This window comes from Coregonus lavaretus (genome assembly GCF_964263955.1).
Source record: "Coregonus lavaretus genome assembly, chromosome: 6".
Classification (NCBI taxonomy): domain Eukaryota; kingdom Metazoa; phylum Chordata; class Actinopteri; order Salmoniformes; family Salmonidae; genus Coregonus; species Coregonus lavaretus.
The window spans coordinates 46969917-46987350 of NC_139993.1; the positions used below are offsets into that span (position 1 = coordinate 46969917).

General features: G+C 45.5%; 1 protein-coding gene across 1 annotated transcript in view; it reads left to right on the forward strand.

Moving 5' to 3' along the window:
• LOC311131465 (mast/stem cell growth factor receptor Kit-like) overlaps positions 1 to 17208 on the forward strand; it is a 45517-nt gene extending 28309 nt beyond the window's left edge. The window contains exons 13-21 of the mRNA XM_084164479.1: positions 280 to 390; positions 1708 to 1864; positions 2274 to 2371; positions 11439 to 11569; positions 12150 to 12272; positions 13273 to 13384; positions 13509 to 13608; positions 14048 to 14153; positions 16307 to 17208. Of these exons, the coding sequence (XP_084020605.1) occupies positions 280 to 390; positions 1708 to 1864; positions 2274 to 2371; positions 11439 to 11569; positions 12150 to 12272; positions 13273 to 13384; positions 13509 to 13608; positions 14048 to 14153; positions 16307 to 16510 (1142 nt within the window). The 3' untranslated portion in view covers positions 16511 to 17208. The remainder of the gene's footprint in view (positions 1 to 279; positions 391 to 1707; positions 1865 to 2273; positions 2372 to 11438; positions 11570 to 12149; positions 12273 to 13272; positions 13385 to 13508; positions 13609 to 14047; positions 14154 to 16306) is intronic.
• Positions 17209 to 17434: the final 226 nt, after the last annotated feature.

Below are 17434 nucleotides of genomic sequence, written 5' to 3' on the forward strand. Positions count from 1 at the left end.
TGGAAAGCCTTCCCAGAAGAGTGGAGGCTGTTATAGCAGCAAAGGGGGGACCAACTCCGTATTAATGCCCATGATTTTGGAATTAGATGTTAGACAAGCAGGTGTCCACATACTTTTGGTCATGTAGTGTATGTATGATTGTTACACCAACAGCGGCCAGAGGTGTTTGAGCTACTGTAGCATGTCAAACTAGCCAGAGGCTATATTTCCTATGATGTTTTCTTTGATGATGACTTTAAAGCACTTTTAAATGATCATGTTCTGGTGTTGTTTCCACAGCCAGTGCCCATGCCACAGAGAAGGAGGCTCTGATGTCAGAGCTGAAAGTTCTCAGTTACCTGGGAAACCACATGAACATTGTCAACCTGCTGGGAGCCTGTACTGTTGGAGGTAAGGGGCAGTATGTCTGGAGGACTGTAGTGTTTATTCTCATTCTAATCTATGCTACTATCAATCTGAAGGGAGTGGGTAACTGGAAACTAAGTTTGGCAGAGGTTTTTGAGATACAGTAATAATCTGAACAGTCCTCCCTTTTATCACCAATGATTATATGGCTTGTTGGCAATGATCCGTCTAAGCTGCGTACAGGTGCAGAGCACAAAACGTGTACATTTCTAGACATCTTTGGAGAGCTTTTTGTTTTGTCTTAAAGGGGTAGTGTTGTATTTTTAGACAGGCTTGAATAAGCTAAGTAGCCAATAGGCAGAGGGTAGCATAATTTGTCTGATTCTCTTTAATAATGGTATGGGAATAATAATACATTTTATTTTGTAAAGTGGTTTCTTGCATCAAACAACACAACAACATTTCCAGTCACCACCTTGTCTGAAGGACTAGTGGATAAACAGGTTAATTTCAATCATTGCATGTTTTGTTTTTTTAAAGTCTCATGGAATGTAGGCCCACATTGAACACCACACATCGTGGTCCTCTGTAGCTCAATTGGTAGAGCATGGCGCTTGTAACGCCAGGGTAGTGGGTTCGATCCCCGGGACCACCCATACGTAAAAATGTATGCACACATGACTGTAAGTCGCTTTGGATAAAAGCATCTGCTAAATGGCATATTATATTATATTGGCTACTACTGAAGGCTGAGTGATAGAACAGCTATTTACATATTAAAATAATATGGGATGCATTTTCTCCATTGTTTTTAATGGTAGGCCACTCTGGTAGGCCTACATTATGATCAAATAGCCACAGTAGCCTACTTGGCCACTGTTAAAACTGTAACTTAAAGCAGGTACAACCTCAGTGTTCAGAGTAAACGCGCCTTGGAAGTTGCACAGAATTTTCACAACGTTAAAGTTTGCACTCAGTAGACCAGAAATTTGATCAGTGCCTCCCAAAAATTGAGGGAACATTGCTTGTTGGGCATTATAATTGTTTACTATTCAGTGTATAAATGTTTTATGATATAGGAGTGGTGCTGCTGAAACTTGCTGTACTTGTGGGAGTGGTGCTTCTGAAACTTGCCGTACTTGTAGGAGTGAGTGGTGCTCCTGAAACTTGCTGTACTTGTAGGAGTGGTGCTGCTGAAACTTGCTGTACTTGTAGGAGTGGTGCTCCTGAAACTTGCTGTACTCATTTTGGGGTGTCTATATTTCATGGTGTTTTGTTTGTCTTTGTTTGTCTTTAGTGTGTTGTTTCTACGTGGAGGACTTTCATGTGACTGACCATGGCTATTTGTCTCCATGTCTTTAGGCCCAACCCTGGTGATCACAGAGTATTGCTGCTTCGGTGACCTCCTCAACTTTCTGAGGAGGAAGAGGGAGACGTTCTTTTGCGCCAAGCTAGGGGAGGACTGCTACTACAGGAATGTAATGTTGCAGAGGGAGACAGCTACAGCTGGGTCAGCTGGGTCAGTGTGGACTCATTAGGTTTACAAGGAGAGGGTGGTAGTTGGGTGTGGGTGGTATATACTGTAATTCTCACTGCACACTTTGTACTGTATATATGTACTGTTGCTTGTGTCATCTCACCTGCTCACAAAAGTAAATACCACTGCCGTTGTTCTCCCACCCACTGGAAAATTCCCCAATTTAACTAAGCATACAGTACTTTCATGGTCTATAAGGCAGGACAAGTCTACACTTTAAACTGACTACTCTTTGTTGTTATTGAGAAAACATACTTACAGTAAATGTAAATGTCTCTGGAGATTCATAAATGTTTATATAAGGGAGTATTTCTTACCTAGTGTGTAGTAGTTATGTGTAGTATTTGATGGCAACTGAACTGAGACCAGACTGCTTATTTCCTCCTCGCAGAGACAGCAGGAATGGCTACATGGATATGAGGCCTTCTGTCGCTGGTGTCCTGCCCAATGGCTTCTTCTCAGAGAAGAGACGCTCGATACGCAAAGCAGGCAAGACATCCACTTTTATATTCATTGATAATTATCACATACAGTACCAGTCAAAAGTTTGGACACACCTACTCATTCAAGGGTTTTTCTTTATTTGTACAATTTTCTACATTGTAAAATAATGGAATTATGTAGTAACCAAAGAAGTGTTAAACAAATCAAAATATATTTTATATTTGAGATTCTTCAAAGTAGCCACCCTTTGCCTTGATGACAGCTTTGTACACTCTTGGCATTTTCTCAGCCAGCTTCATGAGGTAGTCACCTGGAATGCACTTTTTAAAAGTTAATTTGTGGAATTTCTTTCCTTCTTGATGCGTTTGAGCCAATCAGTTGTGTTGTGACAAGGTAGGGGTGGTATACAGAAGATAGCCCTATTTAGTGAAAGATCAAGTCCATATTATGGCAAGAACAGCTCAAATAAGCAAAGAGAAACGACAGTCCATCATTTATTTATTTTTTATTTTTATTTATTTTTCACCTTTATTTAACCAGGTAAGCCAGTTGAGAACAGGTTCTCATTTACAACTGCGACCTGGCCAAGATAAAGCAAAGCAGTGCAATAAAAACAACACAGAGTTACATATGGGGTAAAAAACATAAAGTCAAAAATACAACAGAAAATATATATACAGTGTGTGCAAATGTAGCAAGTTATGGAGGTAAGGCAATAAATAGGCTATAGTGCAAAATAATTACAATAGTATTAACACTGGAATGCTAGATGTGCAAGAGATGATGTGCAAATAGAGATACTGGGGTGCAAAAGAGCAAAATAAATAACAATATAGGGATGAGGTAGTTGGGTGGGCTAATTTCAGATGGGCTGTGTACAGGTGCAGTGATCGGTAAGGTGCTCTGACAACTGATGCTTAAAGTTATTGAGGGAGATAAGAGTCTCCAGCTTCAGAGAATTTTGCAATTCGTTCCAGTCATTGGCAGCAGAGAACTGGAAGGAATGGCGGCCAAAGGAGGTGTTGGCTTTGGGAATGACCAGTGAGATATACCTGCTGGAGCGCAGACTACGGGTGGGTGCTGCTATGGTGACCAATGAGCTAAGATAAGGCGGGGATTTGCCTAGCAGTGATTTATAGATGGCCTGGAGCCAGTGGGTTTGATGACGAACATGTAGTGAGGACCAGCCAACAAGAGCGTACAGGTCACAGTGGTGGGTAGTGTATGGGGCTTTGGAGACAAAACGGATGGCACTGTGATAGACTACATCCAATTTGCTGAGTAGAGTGTTGGAGGCTATTTTGTAAATGACATCGCCGAAGTCAAGGATCGGTAGGATAGTCAGTTTTACGAGGGCATGTTTGGCAGCATGAGTGAAGGAGGCTTTGTTGCGAAATAGGAAGCCGATTCTAGATTTAACTTTGGATTGGAGATTCTTTATGTGAGTCTGGAAGTTGAGTTTACAGTCTAACCAGACACCTAGGTATTTGTAGTTGTCCACATACTCTAGGTCAGACCCGTCGAGAGTGGTGATTCTAGTCGGGTGGGCGGGTGCCAGCAGCGTTCGATTGAAAAGCATGCATTTAGTTTTACTAGTGTTTAAGAGCAGTTGGAGGCTACTGAAGGAGTGTTGTATGGCATTGAAGCTCGTTTGGAGGTTTGTTAACACAGTGTCCAATGAAGGGCCAGATGTATACAAAATGGTGTCGTCTGCGTAGAGGTGGATCTGAGAGTCACCAGCAGCAAGAGCGACATCATTGATATACACGGAGAAAAGTGTCGGCCCAAGAATTGAACCCTGTGGCACCCCCATAGAGACTGCCATAGGTCCAGACAACAGGATTTGACACATTGAACTCTATCTGAGAAGTAGTTGGTGAACCAGGCGAGGCAGTCATTTGAGAAACCAAGGCTATTTAGTCTGCCAATAAGAATGCGGTGGTTGACAGAGTCGAAAGCCTTGGCCAGGTCGATGAAGACGGCTGCACAGTACTGTCTATTATCAATCGCGGTTATAATATCGTTTAGGACCTTGAGCGTGGCTGAAGTGCACCCATGACCAGCTCGGAAACCGGATTGCATAGCGGAGAAGGTACGGTGGTATTCGAAATGGTCGGTGATCTGTTTGTTAACTTGGCTTTCAAATACTTTCGAAAGGCAGGGCAGGATGGATATAGGTCTGTAGCAGTTTGGATCTAGAGTGTCACCCCCTTTGAAGAGGGGGATGACCGCGGCAGCTTTCCAATCTCTGGGGATCTCAGACGTTATGAAAGAGAGGTTGAACAGACTAGTAATAGGGGTTGCGACAATTTCGGCGGCTAGTTTTAGAAAGAAAGGGTCCAGATTGTCTAGCCCAGCTGATTTGTAAGGGTCCAGATTTTGCAGCGCTTTCAAAACATCAGCTGTCTGAATTTGTGTGAAGGAGAAGCGGGGGGGGCATGGGCAAGTTGCAGCAGAGGGTGCAGAGTTGGTGGCCGGGGTAGTGGTAGCCAGATGGAAAGCATGGCCAGCTGTAGCAAAATGCTTGTTGAAATTCTCGATTATTGTAGATTTATCGGTGGTGATAGTGTTTCCTAGCCTCAGTGCAGTGGGCAGCTGGGAGGAAGTGCTCTTATTCTCCATGGACTTTACAGTGTCCCAAAACTTTTTGGAGTTATTGCTACAGGATGCAAATTTCTGTTTGAAAAAGTTAGCCTTTGCTTTCCTGACTGCTTGTGTATATTGGTTACTTTAAAACATGAAGGTCAGTCAATACGGAACATTTCAAGAACTTTTAAAGTTTCTTCAAGTGCAGTTGCAAAAACCATCAAGCACAATGATGAAACTGGCTCTCATGAGGACCGCCACAGGAAAGGAAGACCCAGAGTTACCTCTGCTGCAGAGGATAAGTTCATTAGAGTTATCAGCCTCAGAAATTGCAGCCCAAATAAATGCTTCACAGAGTTCAAGTAACAGACACATCTCAACATCAACTGTTCAGAGGAGACTGCGAGAATCAGACCTTCATAGTCGAATTGCTGCAAAGAAACCACTACTAAAGGACACCAATAATAAGAAATGACTTGCTTGGGCTAAGAAACATGAGCAATGGACCTTAGACCCGTGGAAATCTGTCATTTGGTCTGATGAGTCCAAATTTGAGATTTTTGGTTCCAACCACCGTGTCTTTGTGAGACGCAGAGTAGGTGAACGGATGACCTCCGCATGTGTGGTTCCCACTGTGAAGCATGGAGGAGGAGTTGTGATGGTGTGGGGGTGCTTTGCTGGTGACACTGTCTGTGATTTATTTAGAATTCAAGGCACACTTAACCAGCATGTCTACCACAGCATTATGCAGCGATACGCCACCCCATCTGGTTTGCGCTTAGTGGGACTATCATTTGTTTTTCAAAAGGACAATGACCCAAAACAAACTTCCAGGCTGTGTAAGGGCTATTTGACCAATAAGGAGAGTGATGGAGTGCTGCATCAGATGACCTGGCCTCCACAATCCCCCGACCTCAACCAAATCGAGATGAGTTGGTGTCACGGATTCAGCCGAGGCTGCCCCTCCTCCTTGCTCGGGCAGGCTTCGGCGTTTGTCGTCACCGGAGTACTAGCTGCTACCAATCCATGCATCTTTGTTCGACTTGTTTTGTCTTAATTGGTCACACCTGTTTCCCATCATGTAGTTATGTCTTCCCTATTTAACCCTCTGTCTCACACTGTGTGTTGTGCGTGTTTGTTCATGTTTTGGTTGTCGTTAGTGTGCAGGTTTGTTCCCTCCCTGCGTGGAGGTTGTTGTTCATTATTTTACCTACGAGTAAAGTACGCCTTTTGATTAGCTCTGTGTCCTGCGCCTGACTTCGCCTACCGCATTACACTGACGCCTTGACAGAAACACGCACCATAACATGGAGTCAGCAGGTACAGCAAGGCCAGCCGGATCGATGGAGGAACGCGTCCAACAACAAGCGGCCATGATCCAGGCTCTCGGCACCGCTATGGAACGAGTAGTTAATACTATGGAGCGATGGGAGAGTGGAGGTATCCCTATACCTCCTTCCATTACACCACCACCTACACCGATGTCCATCTCTTCACCATCTGGGTCCAGTGGGATTCGGCTCTCGCCCCCGAGGGCTTATGACGGTACAGCTGCCGGGTGTCAGGGTTTTCTGCTCCAGGTAGAGCTCTACCTGGCAACCATCCACCCGGCTCCCTCGGGATACGAGAGCGTGTCCGCCCTCATCTCCTGTCTGTCCGGTAAAGCGCTGGAGTGGGCCAACGCCGAGTGAGGGGGAATAGACGCCGCAACTGTAAGCTATGCGGAATTTACCCGCCGCTTTAGGGCGCTATTCGATCATCCACCAGAGGGGAGAGTGGCGGGTGAGCGTCTATTCCACCTCAGACAGGGGAAGAGGAGCGCGCAGGATTTTGCGCTGGACTTTCGGACTCTGGCTGCCAGCGCAGGATAGAATGAGAGGGCCCTCATCGACCACTACCGTTGCAGATTAAGGGAGGACGTTCGTCGGGAATTGGCCTGCAGGGACACCAACCTAAACCTGGACCAACTGGTGGATATGTCAATCTGACTGGATAACCTATTGGCCACCCGTGGACGTCCAGATCAGGGGCCGTCCATTCCATCCCCCAGCACCTCCGACCCTACCCTTATGGAGCTCGGAGGTGCTGCTATGAGGGAGACCGGTAGAGGGGCCGTCCCCTGCACCAACTGTGACCGCAGAGGACACACTGCTGGTCGGTGCTGAGGAGGGCCTTCAAGGAGTCGAGGCAGTAGGCAGCGCACTGGTGAACCGTTTCAGGTGAGTAGGCACCCAACTCACCCAGAGCTCCCTGTTGCACATATGTGTATAAATGTTGTATTTCCCGAGTTTTCTTCTCATTCCCAGCATAAGGCGCTAGTAGATTCAGGCGCAGCTGGGAACTTTATTGATCGTCAGTTTACCCGTAGGTTAGGGATTCCTATTGTGTCAGTTGATGTGCTCTTCCCTATACATGCCCTAGATAGTCACCATTTAGGGTCGGGTCTGATTAGGGAGGTCACAGCGCCACTATGGATGAAGACGCAGGAGGGGCATGAGGAAATAATTAGTCTATATCTGATTGATTCTCCTGCATTTCCAGTGGTGTTGGGGCTTCCCTGGTTAACTTCTCATGACCCCACTATTTCATGGCAACAGAGGGTTCTCAAGGGATGGTCAAGCCAGTGCTTGGGGAGGTGTGTAGGTGTTTCCGTAGGGGCAACTACGGTGGAAAGTCCAAACCAGGTTCCCACCATACACATTCCGCCTGAATATGCCGATTTGGCTCTCGCCTTCTGTAAAAAGAAGGCGACTCAATTACCACCCCATCAACAGGGGGATTGTGCGATAAACCTCCAGGTAGGCGCTGCGCTTCCCCGAAGTCACGCGTATCCTCTGTCACAGGAAGAGACGGCGCCTATGGAAACATATGTCACCGAATCTCTGAGACAAGGATACATTTGGCCGTCCACTTCCCCTGTGTCATCGAGTTTCTTTTTTGTGAAGAAGAAGGATGGTGGCTTACGCCCGTACATTGACTACCGTGGTCTAAATCAGATCACTGTAAAATACAGCTATCCATTACCTCTGATTGCGAGCATGACGGAGTCATTGCATGGGGCACGCTTCTTCACGAAATTGGATCTCAGGAGCGCGTACAACCTGGTGCGTATCCGGGAGGGAGATGAGTGGACGACGGTATTTAGTACCACCTCGGGGCACTATGAGTACCTCGTCATGCCATACGGTTTGATTAATGCTCCTTCAGTCTTCCAATCTTTTGTTGATGAGATTTTCAGGGACCTGCATGGACAGGGTGTAGTGGTGTATATTGATGACATTCTCATATACTCCGCTACACAGGCCGAGCATATGTCCCTGGTGTGTCAGGTGCTTGGTCGACTGTTGGAGCATGACCTGTATGTGAAGGCGGAGAAATGTCTGTTCTTCCAAGAATCCATCTCCTTCCTAGGACACCGCCTGTCCGCGTCAGGTGTGGAGATGGAGATTGACCGCATTTCGGCTGTGCGTAATTGGCCGACTCCAACCACGGTGAAGGAGGTGCAGCGATTCTTGGGTTTTGCCAATTACTACCGGAGGTTTATTCAGGGCTTTGGTCAGGTAGCGGCTCCCATTACCTCCTTGCTAAAGGGAGGACCGGTGCGTCTACAATGGTCAGCTGAGGTGGACAGGGCTTTTGGGCATCTGAAGGACCTGTTTACTTTGGCTCCGGTGCTGGCTCATCCGGATCCTTCCTTGGCATTCCAGGTTGAGGTGGACGCGTCCGAGGCTGGGATTGTAGCTGTACTGTCTCAGCGCTCGGGTACGCCACCAAAACTCCGCCCCTGTTCTTTCTTTTCTAAGAAGCTCAGTCCGGCGGAGCGCAACTATGATGTGGGGGACCGGGAGCTCTGAAGGTGTGGAGGCATTGGCTTGAGGGGGCTAAACACCCTTTTCTCATTTTGACTGACCATCGTAATCTGGAGTACATCGAGGAGGCTGAACCCTCGTCAGGCAAGGTGGGCCATGTTCTTCACACGTTTTGTGTTTACTCTCACTTACAGACCAGGTTCCCAGAACGGTCATCCTGGCATCGTTCAGACAGTGCACTGTCTTAGTGGGAAGTACTGGTGGCCCACTTTAGCCAAGGACGTGAGAGTTTATGTTTCCTCCTGCTCGGTGTGCGCCCAGTGTAAGGCACCTAGACACCTGCCCAGAGAGAAATTACAACCCCTACCCGTTCCACAACGGCCGTGGTCCCACCTATCAGTGGATTTTGTGACGGACCTTCCCCCCTCACAAGGGAACACCACGATCCTGGTCGTTGTGGATCGGTTTTCCATGTCCTACCATCTCATTCCTATGCCAGGTCTCCCTACAGCCCTACAAACTGCTGAGGCCCTGTTTACACACGTCTTCCGGCACTACGGGGTACCTGAGGATATTGTGTCGGATCGGGGTCCCCAGTTCACCTCAAGGGTCTGGAGGGCGTTCATGGAACGTCTGGGGTTCTCGATTAGCCTTACCTCAGGTTTTCACCCCGAGAGTAATGGGCAGGTGGAAAGAGTTAACCAGGATGTGGGTAGGTTTCTGAGGTCCTATTGCCAGGACCAGCAGGGGGAGTGGTCGGGTTATATCCCCTGGGCAGAGATGGCCCAAAGCTCACTCCGCCACTCCTCTACTAACCTTACGGCTTTCCAGTGTGTGTTAGGTTATCAGCCGGTCCTGGCACCTTGGCATCAGAGCCAGATCGAGGCTCCTGCGGTGGATGAGTGGTTTCGGCACTCAGAAGAGACCTGGAACGCTGCTCATGTACACCTGCAGTGGGCAATCAGGCGACAAAAGGCGAGCGCCGATCGGCACCGCAGTGAGGCCCCGGTGTATGCACCGGGGGACTGGGTCTGGCTCTCGACCCGAAACCTGCCCCTTCGCCTGCCCTGCCGGAAGCTGGGTCGGCGGTTTGTGGGGCCATTTAAAGTCCTGAGGAGATTGAACAAGGTTTGTTATAGGTTACAGCTTCCTATTAATTACCGTATTAACCCCTCGTTCCATGTGTCTCTCCTCAGGCCGGTAGTGTGGTAGAAATATTTGACTCAAAAGTAGTCAACTCAAAAATATCTCTCAAGAAACTGGAGCTTGTGAATCCAAAAATTAGACTTTATTATCTAATAACAAAAGCCGAGCAGTTCCATCGAACAACTGTCTCTCTTTGGCTTAGAGATCCCTTTTATACACACACAAATGCACAAACATGCTTACATGGCATACACAGTTACTCCCCTTATGACAAATTCCTAACCTATTTTAGTTATGCGCCACCCTTCTCTTTCAACGTCCAGCTGTCACACATGGTCCACTCCAAAAGGTAATGAATGCTTTTTCTATATGAAGCCTCTCATTCTATTAGTTGCGAGGCTCAGGCCCTTTGTTAAAAAAGAATATACATACTGTACATTCATTTAAAGCACAGTTACATACTGCATTGGCTATATTCCTTATTTAAGCATGCATCTGGATTATAAAATATCAAACATGTTTATTATATTTTACCTTTGGCATCTCCCTACATTTGCCTTAATGATACATAAAATATGTCTATAGTAGTAGCTGGTCCACTCCAGGAGTCTGAGGTACGGGAGGTTCCTCCGCCCCCACTGTACATCGAGGGGGCTCCGGCGTACTCGGTCCGTTCCATCTTGGATTCGAGGCGTTGGGTGGGGGGCCTGCAGTATCTCATGAAGTGGGAGGGGTACGGTCCGGAGGAACGGTGCTGGGTCCCTAGGAGGGACATCCTCGTTCCCTCCATGTTGCGGGATTTCCACCAGAGTCATCCGACTTGCCCTGCTCCGCGTCCTCCTGGGCGTCCCAGAGGCCGGGGTCGGCGCACGGCCGAAGCCGCGCGTCAAGGGGGGGGGGGGTACTGTAACGGATTCAGCCGAGGCTGCTCCTCCTCCTTGCTCGGGCAGGCTTCGGCGTTCATCGTCACCGGAGTACTAGCTGCTACCGATCCATGTATCTTTGTTCGACTTGTTTTGTCTTAATTGGTCACACCTGTTTCCCATCATGTAGTTATGTCTTCCCTATTTAACCCTCTGTCTCACACTGTGTGTTGTGCGTGTTTGTTCATGTTTTGGTTGTCGTTAGTGTGCAGGTTTGTTCCCTCCCTGCGTGGAGGTTGTTGTTCATTCTTTTACCTACGAGTAAAGTACGCCTTTTGATTAGCTCTGTGTCCTGCGCCTGACTTCGCCTACCGCATTACACTGACGCCTTGACAGTTGGACCACAGAGTGAAGGAAAAGCAGCCAACAAGTGCTCAGAAAATGTGGGAACTCCTTCAAGACTGTTGACTGTTGACAAAGCATTCCTCATGATGCTGGTATTCTACAATGTAGAAAATAGTAAAAGAAAAACCCTTGAATGAGTAGGTGTGTCCAAACTTATGACTGGTACTGTATATCATTTTAGAGAGCTAATTTATACAACCTGCAATATCTCCCTCTATACATAGTTAAGCTTCCTTAATAGACAATGTTGCTCCCTCTATGCATCTCTCTAATTATCTTGCTCTATTGCTATGTTTCTCTCAGGTGGTTCCAGTAGTGAGCCTGATGTTGTGAGTGAGATGCTCCATGAGGACAGTCTCTCTCTGGACACTGAGGATCTGCTCAGCTTCTCCTATCAAGTGGCCAAAGGCATGGACTTCCTGGCTTCCAAAAATGTAAGCCCTTAATTTCCTCACAGAAGCTCTCCTCTCCTAATATAGCTCCTGAAAGCCCTCACCACTAGCTATTCAAAACAACAGGTCTATTTTCACTCTGCAATTAAATCCAGATAGTTAAATCCATGATGGTAGATCATGTAAATTTCCAACCATTCTCTAAATATTTTCATTCTGTAAGTACTGTACATTCATGTAGACCAAGAAAAGCACTCTTTCCACTGGTATTGTTTGTTCTATGTATCAGATTACATTTAGACACACACTAAGCTGCACACACACACATTAGTTCCATCTTCTTTATTGCCAAACGCTGCCAGGGTCACATTGCCATAGCTGGTCAACAGGTCCAGAATGCATGTTTGAGCATGCTGCTGAAAGATGTATAAGCCTTTAAGGCAAGCGGACACCAGACTCCAGCCAAGCTCTGTATCAATCAGTGTGTGTGAAACAGATTAGGGGAAGGAAATTTACTGTCACAATTTATTAGTAGTGTTTAACTGTGTTATGTTATCTAATGTTACCTTATGTTATCTTATTACATTACATTATGTTTTATTATTTGTGTGTGTGTGTTCAGTGCATCCACAGAGACCTGGCTGCCCGGAACATTCTGCTGACCCAGGGGCGAGTGGCAAAGATCTGTGACTTCGGCCTGGCCCGTGACATCACTACAGACTCCAACTATGTAGTCAAAGGCAATGTAAGTCTGGCCCATCACTCACTACTGGAGATCTCAATGTGAGTTATAGATACAGCCATGGATATTTAGCAGTGAAAACCATCAATGGAATAGTCAAGCACAGGCACAGTATTTATATAAAGTCTCTCAAAACCAGTGTCAGCTATGAGCCTGGGGGCATGATGGGATAGTACTGGATGTCCAATTCCATGGCATGTGAAGTACAGTATGTATGTACACTGAGTGTACAAAACATGCTCTTTCCATGACATAGACTGACCAGGTGAATCCAGGTGAAAGCTATGATCCCTTATTGATGTCACTTGCTAAATACACCTCAATCGGTGTAGATGAAGGGGAGGAGACCGGTTAAATAATTATTTTAAAGCCTTGAGACAATTGAGACATCGATTGTGTATGTGTGCCATTCAGAGGGTGAATGGGCAAGACAAAATATTGAAGTGCCTTTGAAAGGGGTATGGTACGTGCCAGGCGCAACGGTTTGAGTGTCAAGAACTGCAATGCTGCTGGGTTTTTCAGACTCAACAGTTTCCTGTGTGTATCAAGAATGGTCCACCACTCAAAGGACATCCAACGAACTTGACACAACTGTGGGAAGCATTGGAGTCAATATGGGCCAGCATCCCTGTGGAACGCTTTCGACACCTTGTAGAGTCTATGCCCCGACGAATTGAGACTGTTCTGAGTTTAAAACTCAATATTAGGAAGGTGTTCCTAATGTTTTTTTTTACACTCAGTGTATATCTGATGGATCTGACATTGTAATGTGCACTCTGACAAGTGTGTGTTTATGAATTCCTTTATTCAAGATTAATCAACAGCATCTGCAATCATTATTTGCTCTCTCTGGTTCTCCACCCTTCACAGCTGTAGACAGCTGAAGTGATGGAGATGATGGATTACTTCAAGGATGTCAAGAGATTTGCTTTGATGCATTTTCTGAATACATGAAGTGCATCTGATGTATTAGACTGGTTGTGATGGTTTGTGTTCCATGCAGGCTCGCCTCCCAGTCAAGTGGATGTCTCCGGAGAGCATCTTTGAGTGTGTGTACACATTTGAGAGTGACGTGTGGTCCTATGGCATCTTGCTCTGGGAAATCTTCTCACTCGGTACATATGTCCACATTATCCTCTCTGTGTGTGTGTGTGTGTGTGTGTGTCCATGTTTGCGAGTGCCTGTCCGTGTTTGTGTTTTCATTGATTTTTATTATCTTATTTTCTACATGGCCTACAGGAAGCAGTCCATATCCTGGGATGCCTGTGGACTCAAAGTTCTACAAAATGATTAAGGAAGGATATAGAATGGATGCACCAGAGTATGCACCGAGTGAAATGTGAGTGTGTGTGTGCGTGTGTGTGTGTGCGTGCGTGTGAGTGCGTGCGTGTGTGTGCGTGTGTGTGTGCGCGTGTGAGTGCGTGTGTGTGCGTGTGAGTGCGTGTGTGTGTGTCTAAGTATCTTGAGAAAGAGAAAGAGAGTAGGAGTGTGTGGGTGTGGGTGTACTATGCAGGGGTGTGAATATGTGGGATTTAAGCAGATTGCAGATTTTATTACTTTCACCATAAACTTCACCATAAAAGCTACATTATTATTGAATGCGTTATTAGACGTTAGCTACATACATTCCATTTTCAGAAGGCTACACTTAGAGAAAAGCATGTAAAGTATGTTAAGTGTCATTTTGTAAGAGAGGGGGGAGAGATAAGGGAGGTAACAGGTGTATGTGCTTGGTGCCATGCTTGCGTCTGTGCTAAATATGTGTGTTGTGGTTTCAGGTATGAGATAATGAAGTCGTGCTGGGACTCGAACCCCTTTAAGAGACACTCCTTCAGCAAGGTGGTGGAGAGGATCGAACAACAGCTGTCAGACACCACCAAACACGTAGGTCACAGAACTCCTCTAACCTGCTTGTTTACAAATGTTGACAGACTATGGATTTAAGGTATTCACTAGAGTTTACCAGCAGTAAATTCCATAATCCATATTCTTGAGATTTCTTTTTTTTAAGTACCAAAAGGTCCCACCTTGAGATGTTGCTGTATTTAATTGTAGCAAACTACTATACAAATTCAATAAAATATTACCTTCCATCATGTTGTAGTAACATCCCACTGGGCACACACTGGTTGAATCAACGTTGAACCAACGTGGAATAGACATTGAGTTGACATCTGTGCCCAGTGGCGTCAGCCTACTGCCCTAGCCTTTTGTAAGGGCATGGTTGAAGAATGTGAGTCCTCTAACTCTGTCTCCCCACCTCTCTTTGAAAAAACCTGACAGAAGTGCTGCCTTTTAAAATACCACCTAACAATCAGAGTTCCAACCGCTGAACACTGCTGACCAGTCATCTGATAAGGCCATTCCAGCTGGTTGGGAGGCAGGTCACAGACTGTTAGAAGGACTGATCTAGTTGTTTTGACTGAGTTAATATGTTACCTTTGATCTCCCTGAGGCCCCAGGGCGTCACAGGGCCACACTGTAAACAGCAATGTGCTGTCATTACTCAAATATTTTGAGGAAACCCGTTGCACTTAACCCTCCCGTTGTCCTAGGGTCAAAATGACCCGCCACTGTGTTGAACCAACTTTATTTAATTTTTATATTTTGGGGATCATTTGTGAGAAGGAGGCAGTGAGACTTTAAAGAAAGTATCACTGCCTCCTTCTCACAAATGATCCAAAAAATATAAAAATTAAATAAAGTTGGTTCAACACAGTGGCGGGTCATTTTGACCCTAGGACAACGGGAGGGTTAATATATCTAAGTACACTTACGTAAAGTGATTTTGTAGTCATTACTCAAACCGATGGAGTCACTGTGACCCTGTAGGGGTTGAGTTGTTGAGTTGTATCAGCTTGAACATTTTGAGGAATGGCCCCACTAAGCCATGCCTCCAATATAATTTCCTAGTGTGCCTTGCCTTTTTGCGTGAATTGTAGAATTGCCACCCATGACTGTATTTGTTAGTGACAGAGACCCATGGTTGTTGAATTTGTTCATTTTCAGTCCTGTGGCCTTCACCAAGTAAGTTCCCTAATACAGTGGCCTGAAACTCATGGTTTACAGGCCACATCAGGCCTGCAAGTAGGGTTGAAAAATTCTGGGAAAATCCTGGATTTCCAGGAATCTCCCATTTGTGATTTCTGGAAAACCTGGGAAATTTACCAGAATTTTGCAACCCTATCTGCAAATCGCTTTATGCTGGCTTGCAAAGTGATGTTTAATTTCTATTCATAATGACTGCCAGGGTTAGCGACAGTATGAGGAGACTACCTAAACCATTTAAACTGTAAGGACCATTTCTGTAACGGGTGCAAAAAATCTAACTAAATTATTGGATTTGTTTAGAAAAATTTATGTTATTTATCTTTGTGTAGCATAAGATTAATCAATCAATCACTCAATGTACATGAACAAACCTGCAGTAGAGCATGCTGGGAAAAAAGTAAATGTGTTATCATAACTTAAGTTGATGGGACCATTTTGTGTAATAATTACTTTTCATTGACTTTGAGTTCAATTTACTACTAGTATTTAAGTTAAAAATGCCTTGGGGTTTACAGTTTACAGGGAGTCCAAACAGAGTACAAAGAACATGTCTGTGGGCTCCCCCCCACCCCAGTCAGACTAGCAGTTAACACACACGCCACACACATCATGCGCCACCCACACACAAACACACACACACACACAGTACCCACTGAACGTCACACGACAGTTAGGAAGTGATGAATAGGATTGATCACTTGTGCCATAATCACCTCTTTCACTGTGTCATGATGACTTACGCCTCTCCTCATGAACTCAGCTCACCTCTCACTCCTGAAATATGCCAGTGAGATCTGATAGAGCGATTTAGCTAACACAGAGCAGGTATTCTCTTCTCACGCCTTCCCCTTCTTTATTTAACCACGCTGCATGTTTCTCACGCAGTAAGCAGAACTGCAATGAAAACACCCCGCCAGCACTACATAGAATATTGTATGAACTCTCTTTCTCTCTGTTTCTCTCCGTTTCTCCCTCTCTCTGTGTAGATTTATCTGAACTTCAGCTCCAGGTTTCCGGTTACAATGGGGCAACAGGTTACCAGCGTGGACCAGGGGACCCAGAATGCCAACGTCCTTCTTCTCAACTCTGTGGGCAGCAGCAACGCCTCCACTCAGCCCCTATTGGCCAGCACCAGCGTTGACATCTTTCTGGGGGAGACGGACACCGGGGTCAGGGTCCACCGGGTGTAAGGCCCCACCCACGATGGCTGCCCCATAAAGTGCCTGTTCAGTGCCGTCCCAAACACCCCACCACACCCTATCCCAACCATATGTCTAGCTATTAGCCTCCCCCTTCAGACAGAGACTTAAAGAAGGATCCTCTCGAAACCTCTGCTCCTGGCCCCCTTAGGGGGTACCATTCCTAGGTCACTACTGTATATCAATTTTGATGTGCTGTTTGAAATGGACACTATAATTTATAGCTCCATAGTAGTGCTATTTTCAGTGGACTTTCTTCAATGTTGCTGTTACCGTATCTTATGCGTTTCATACAATGTTTTTGTTTGTTTCACATTTCCGTTGTCAATGTTTTAAACTGAATTACTATGTTTATTCGTTTTAAATATAGTTATTTTTCTCAAAATAAATCATGTAGCATTTATAATGGTTGAAAGACAATTATCGTTGGAAGTGAAAGTACTTGAAATTGAACATTTTTCTAGATGTCGGCATCATGTAATGAAGCTTTCAGCTGACCTTTTTTCTGTTGCATCTTTTAAGAGTTAATGTTAGTATTATTCCTCACATTCAGTTTTGGTGATTATGTGAAGGAGAGACATTTCTAGGGCCAATGGTTGAAATGATATTCAGTAGGTTTAGTCTCAAAACGTCTCAATCTAATGAACCGATAAGCATGGTACTATGACTTCAGCTTATAGTTGACGTTCCTGTGTATACAGTGAGGGAAAAAAGTATTTGATCCCCTGCTGATTTTGTACGTTTGCCCACTGACAAAGACATGATCAGTCTATAATTTTAATGGTAGGTTTATTTGAACAGTGAGAGACAGAATAACAACAAAAAAATCCAGAAAAACGCAGGTCAAAAATGTTATAAATTGATTTGCATTTTAATGAGGGAAATAAGTATTTGACCTCTGCAAACCATGACTTA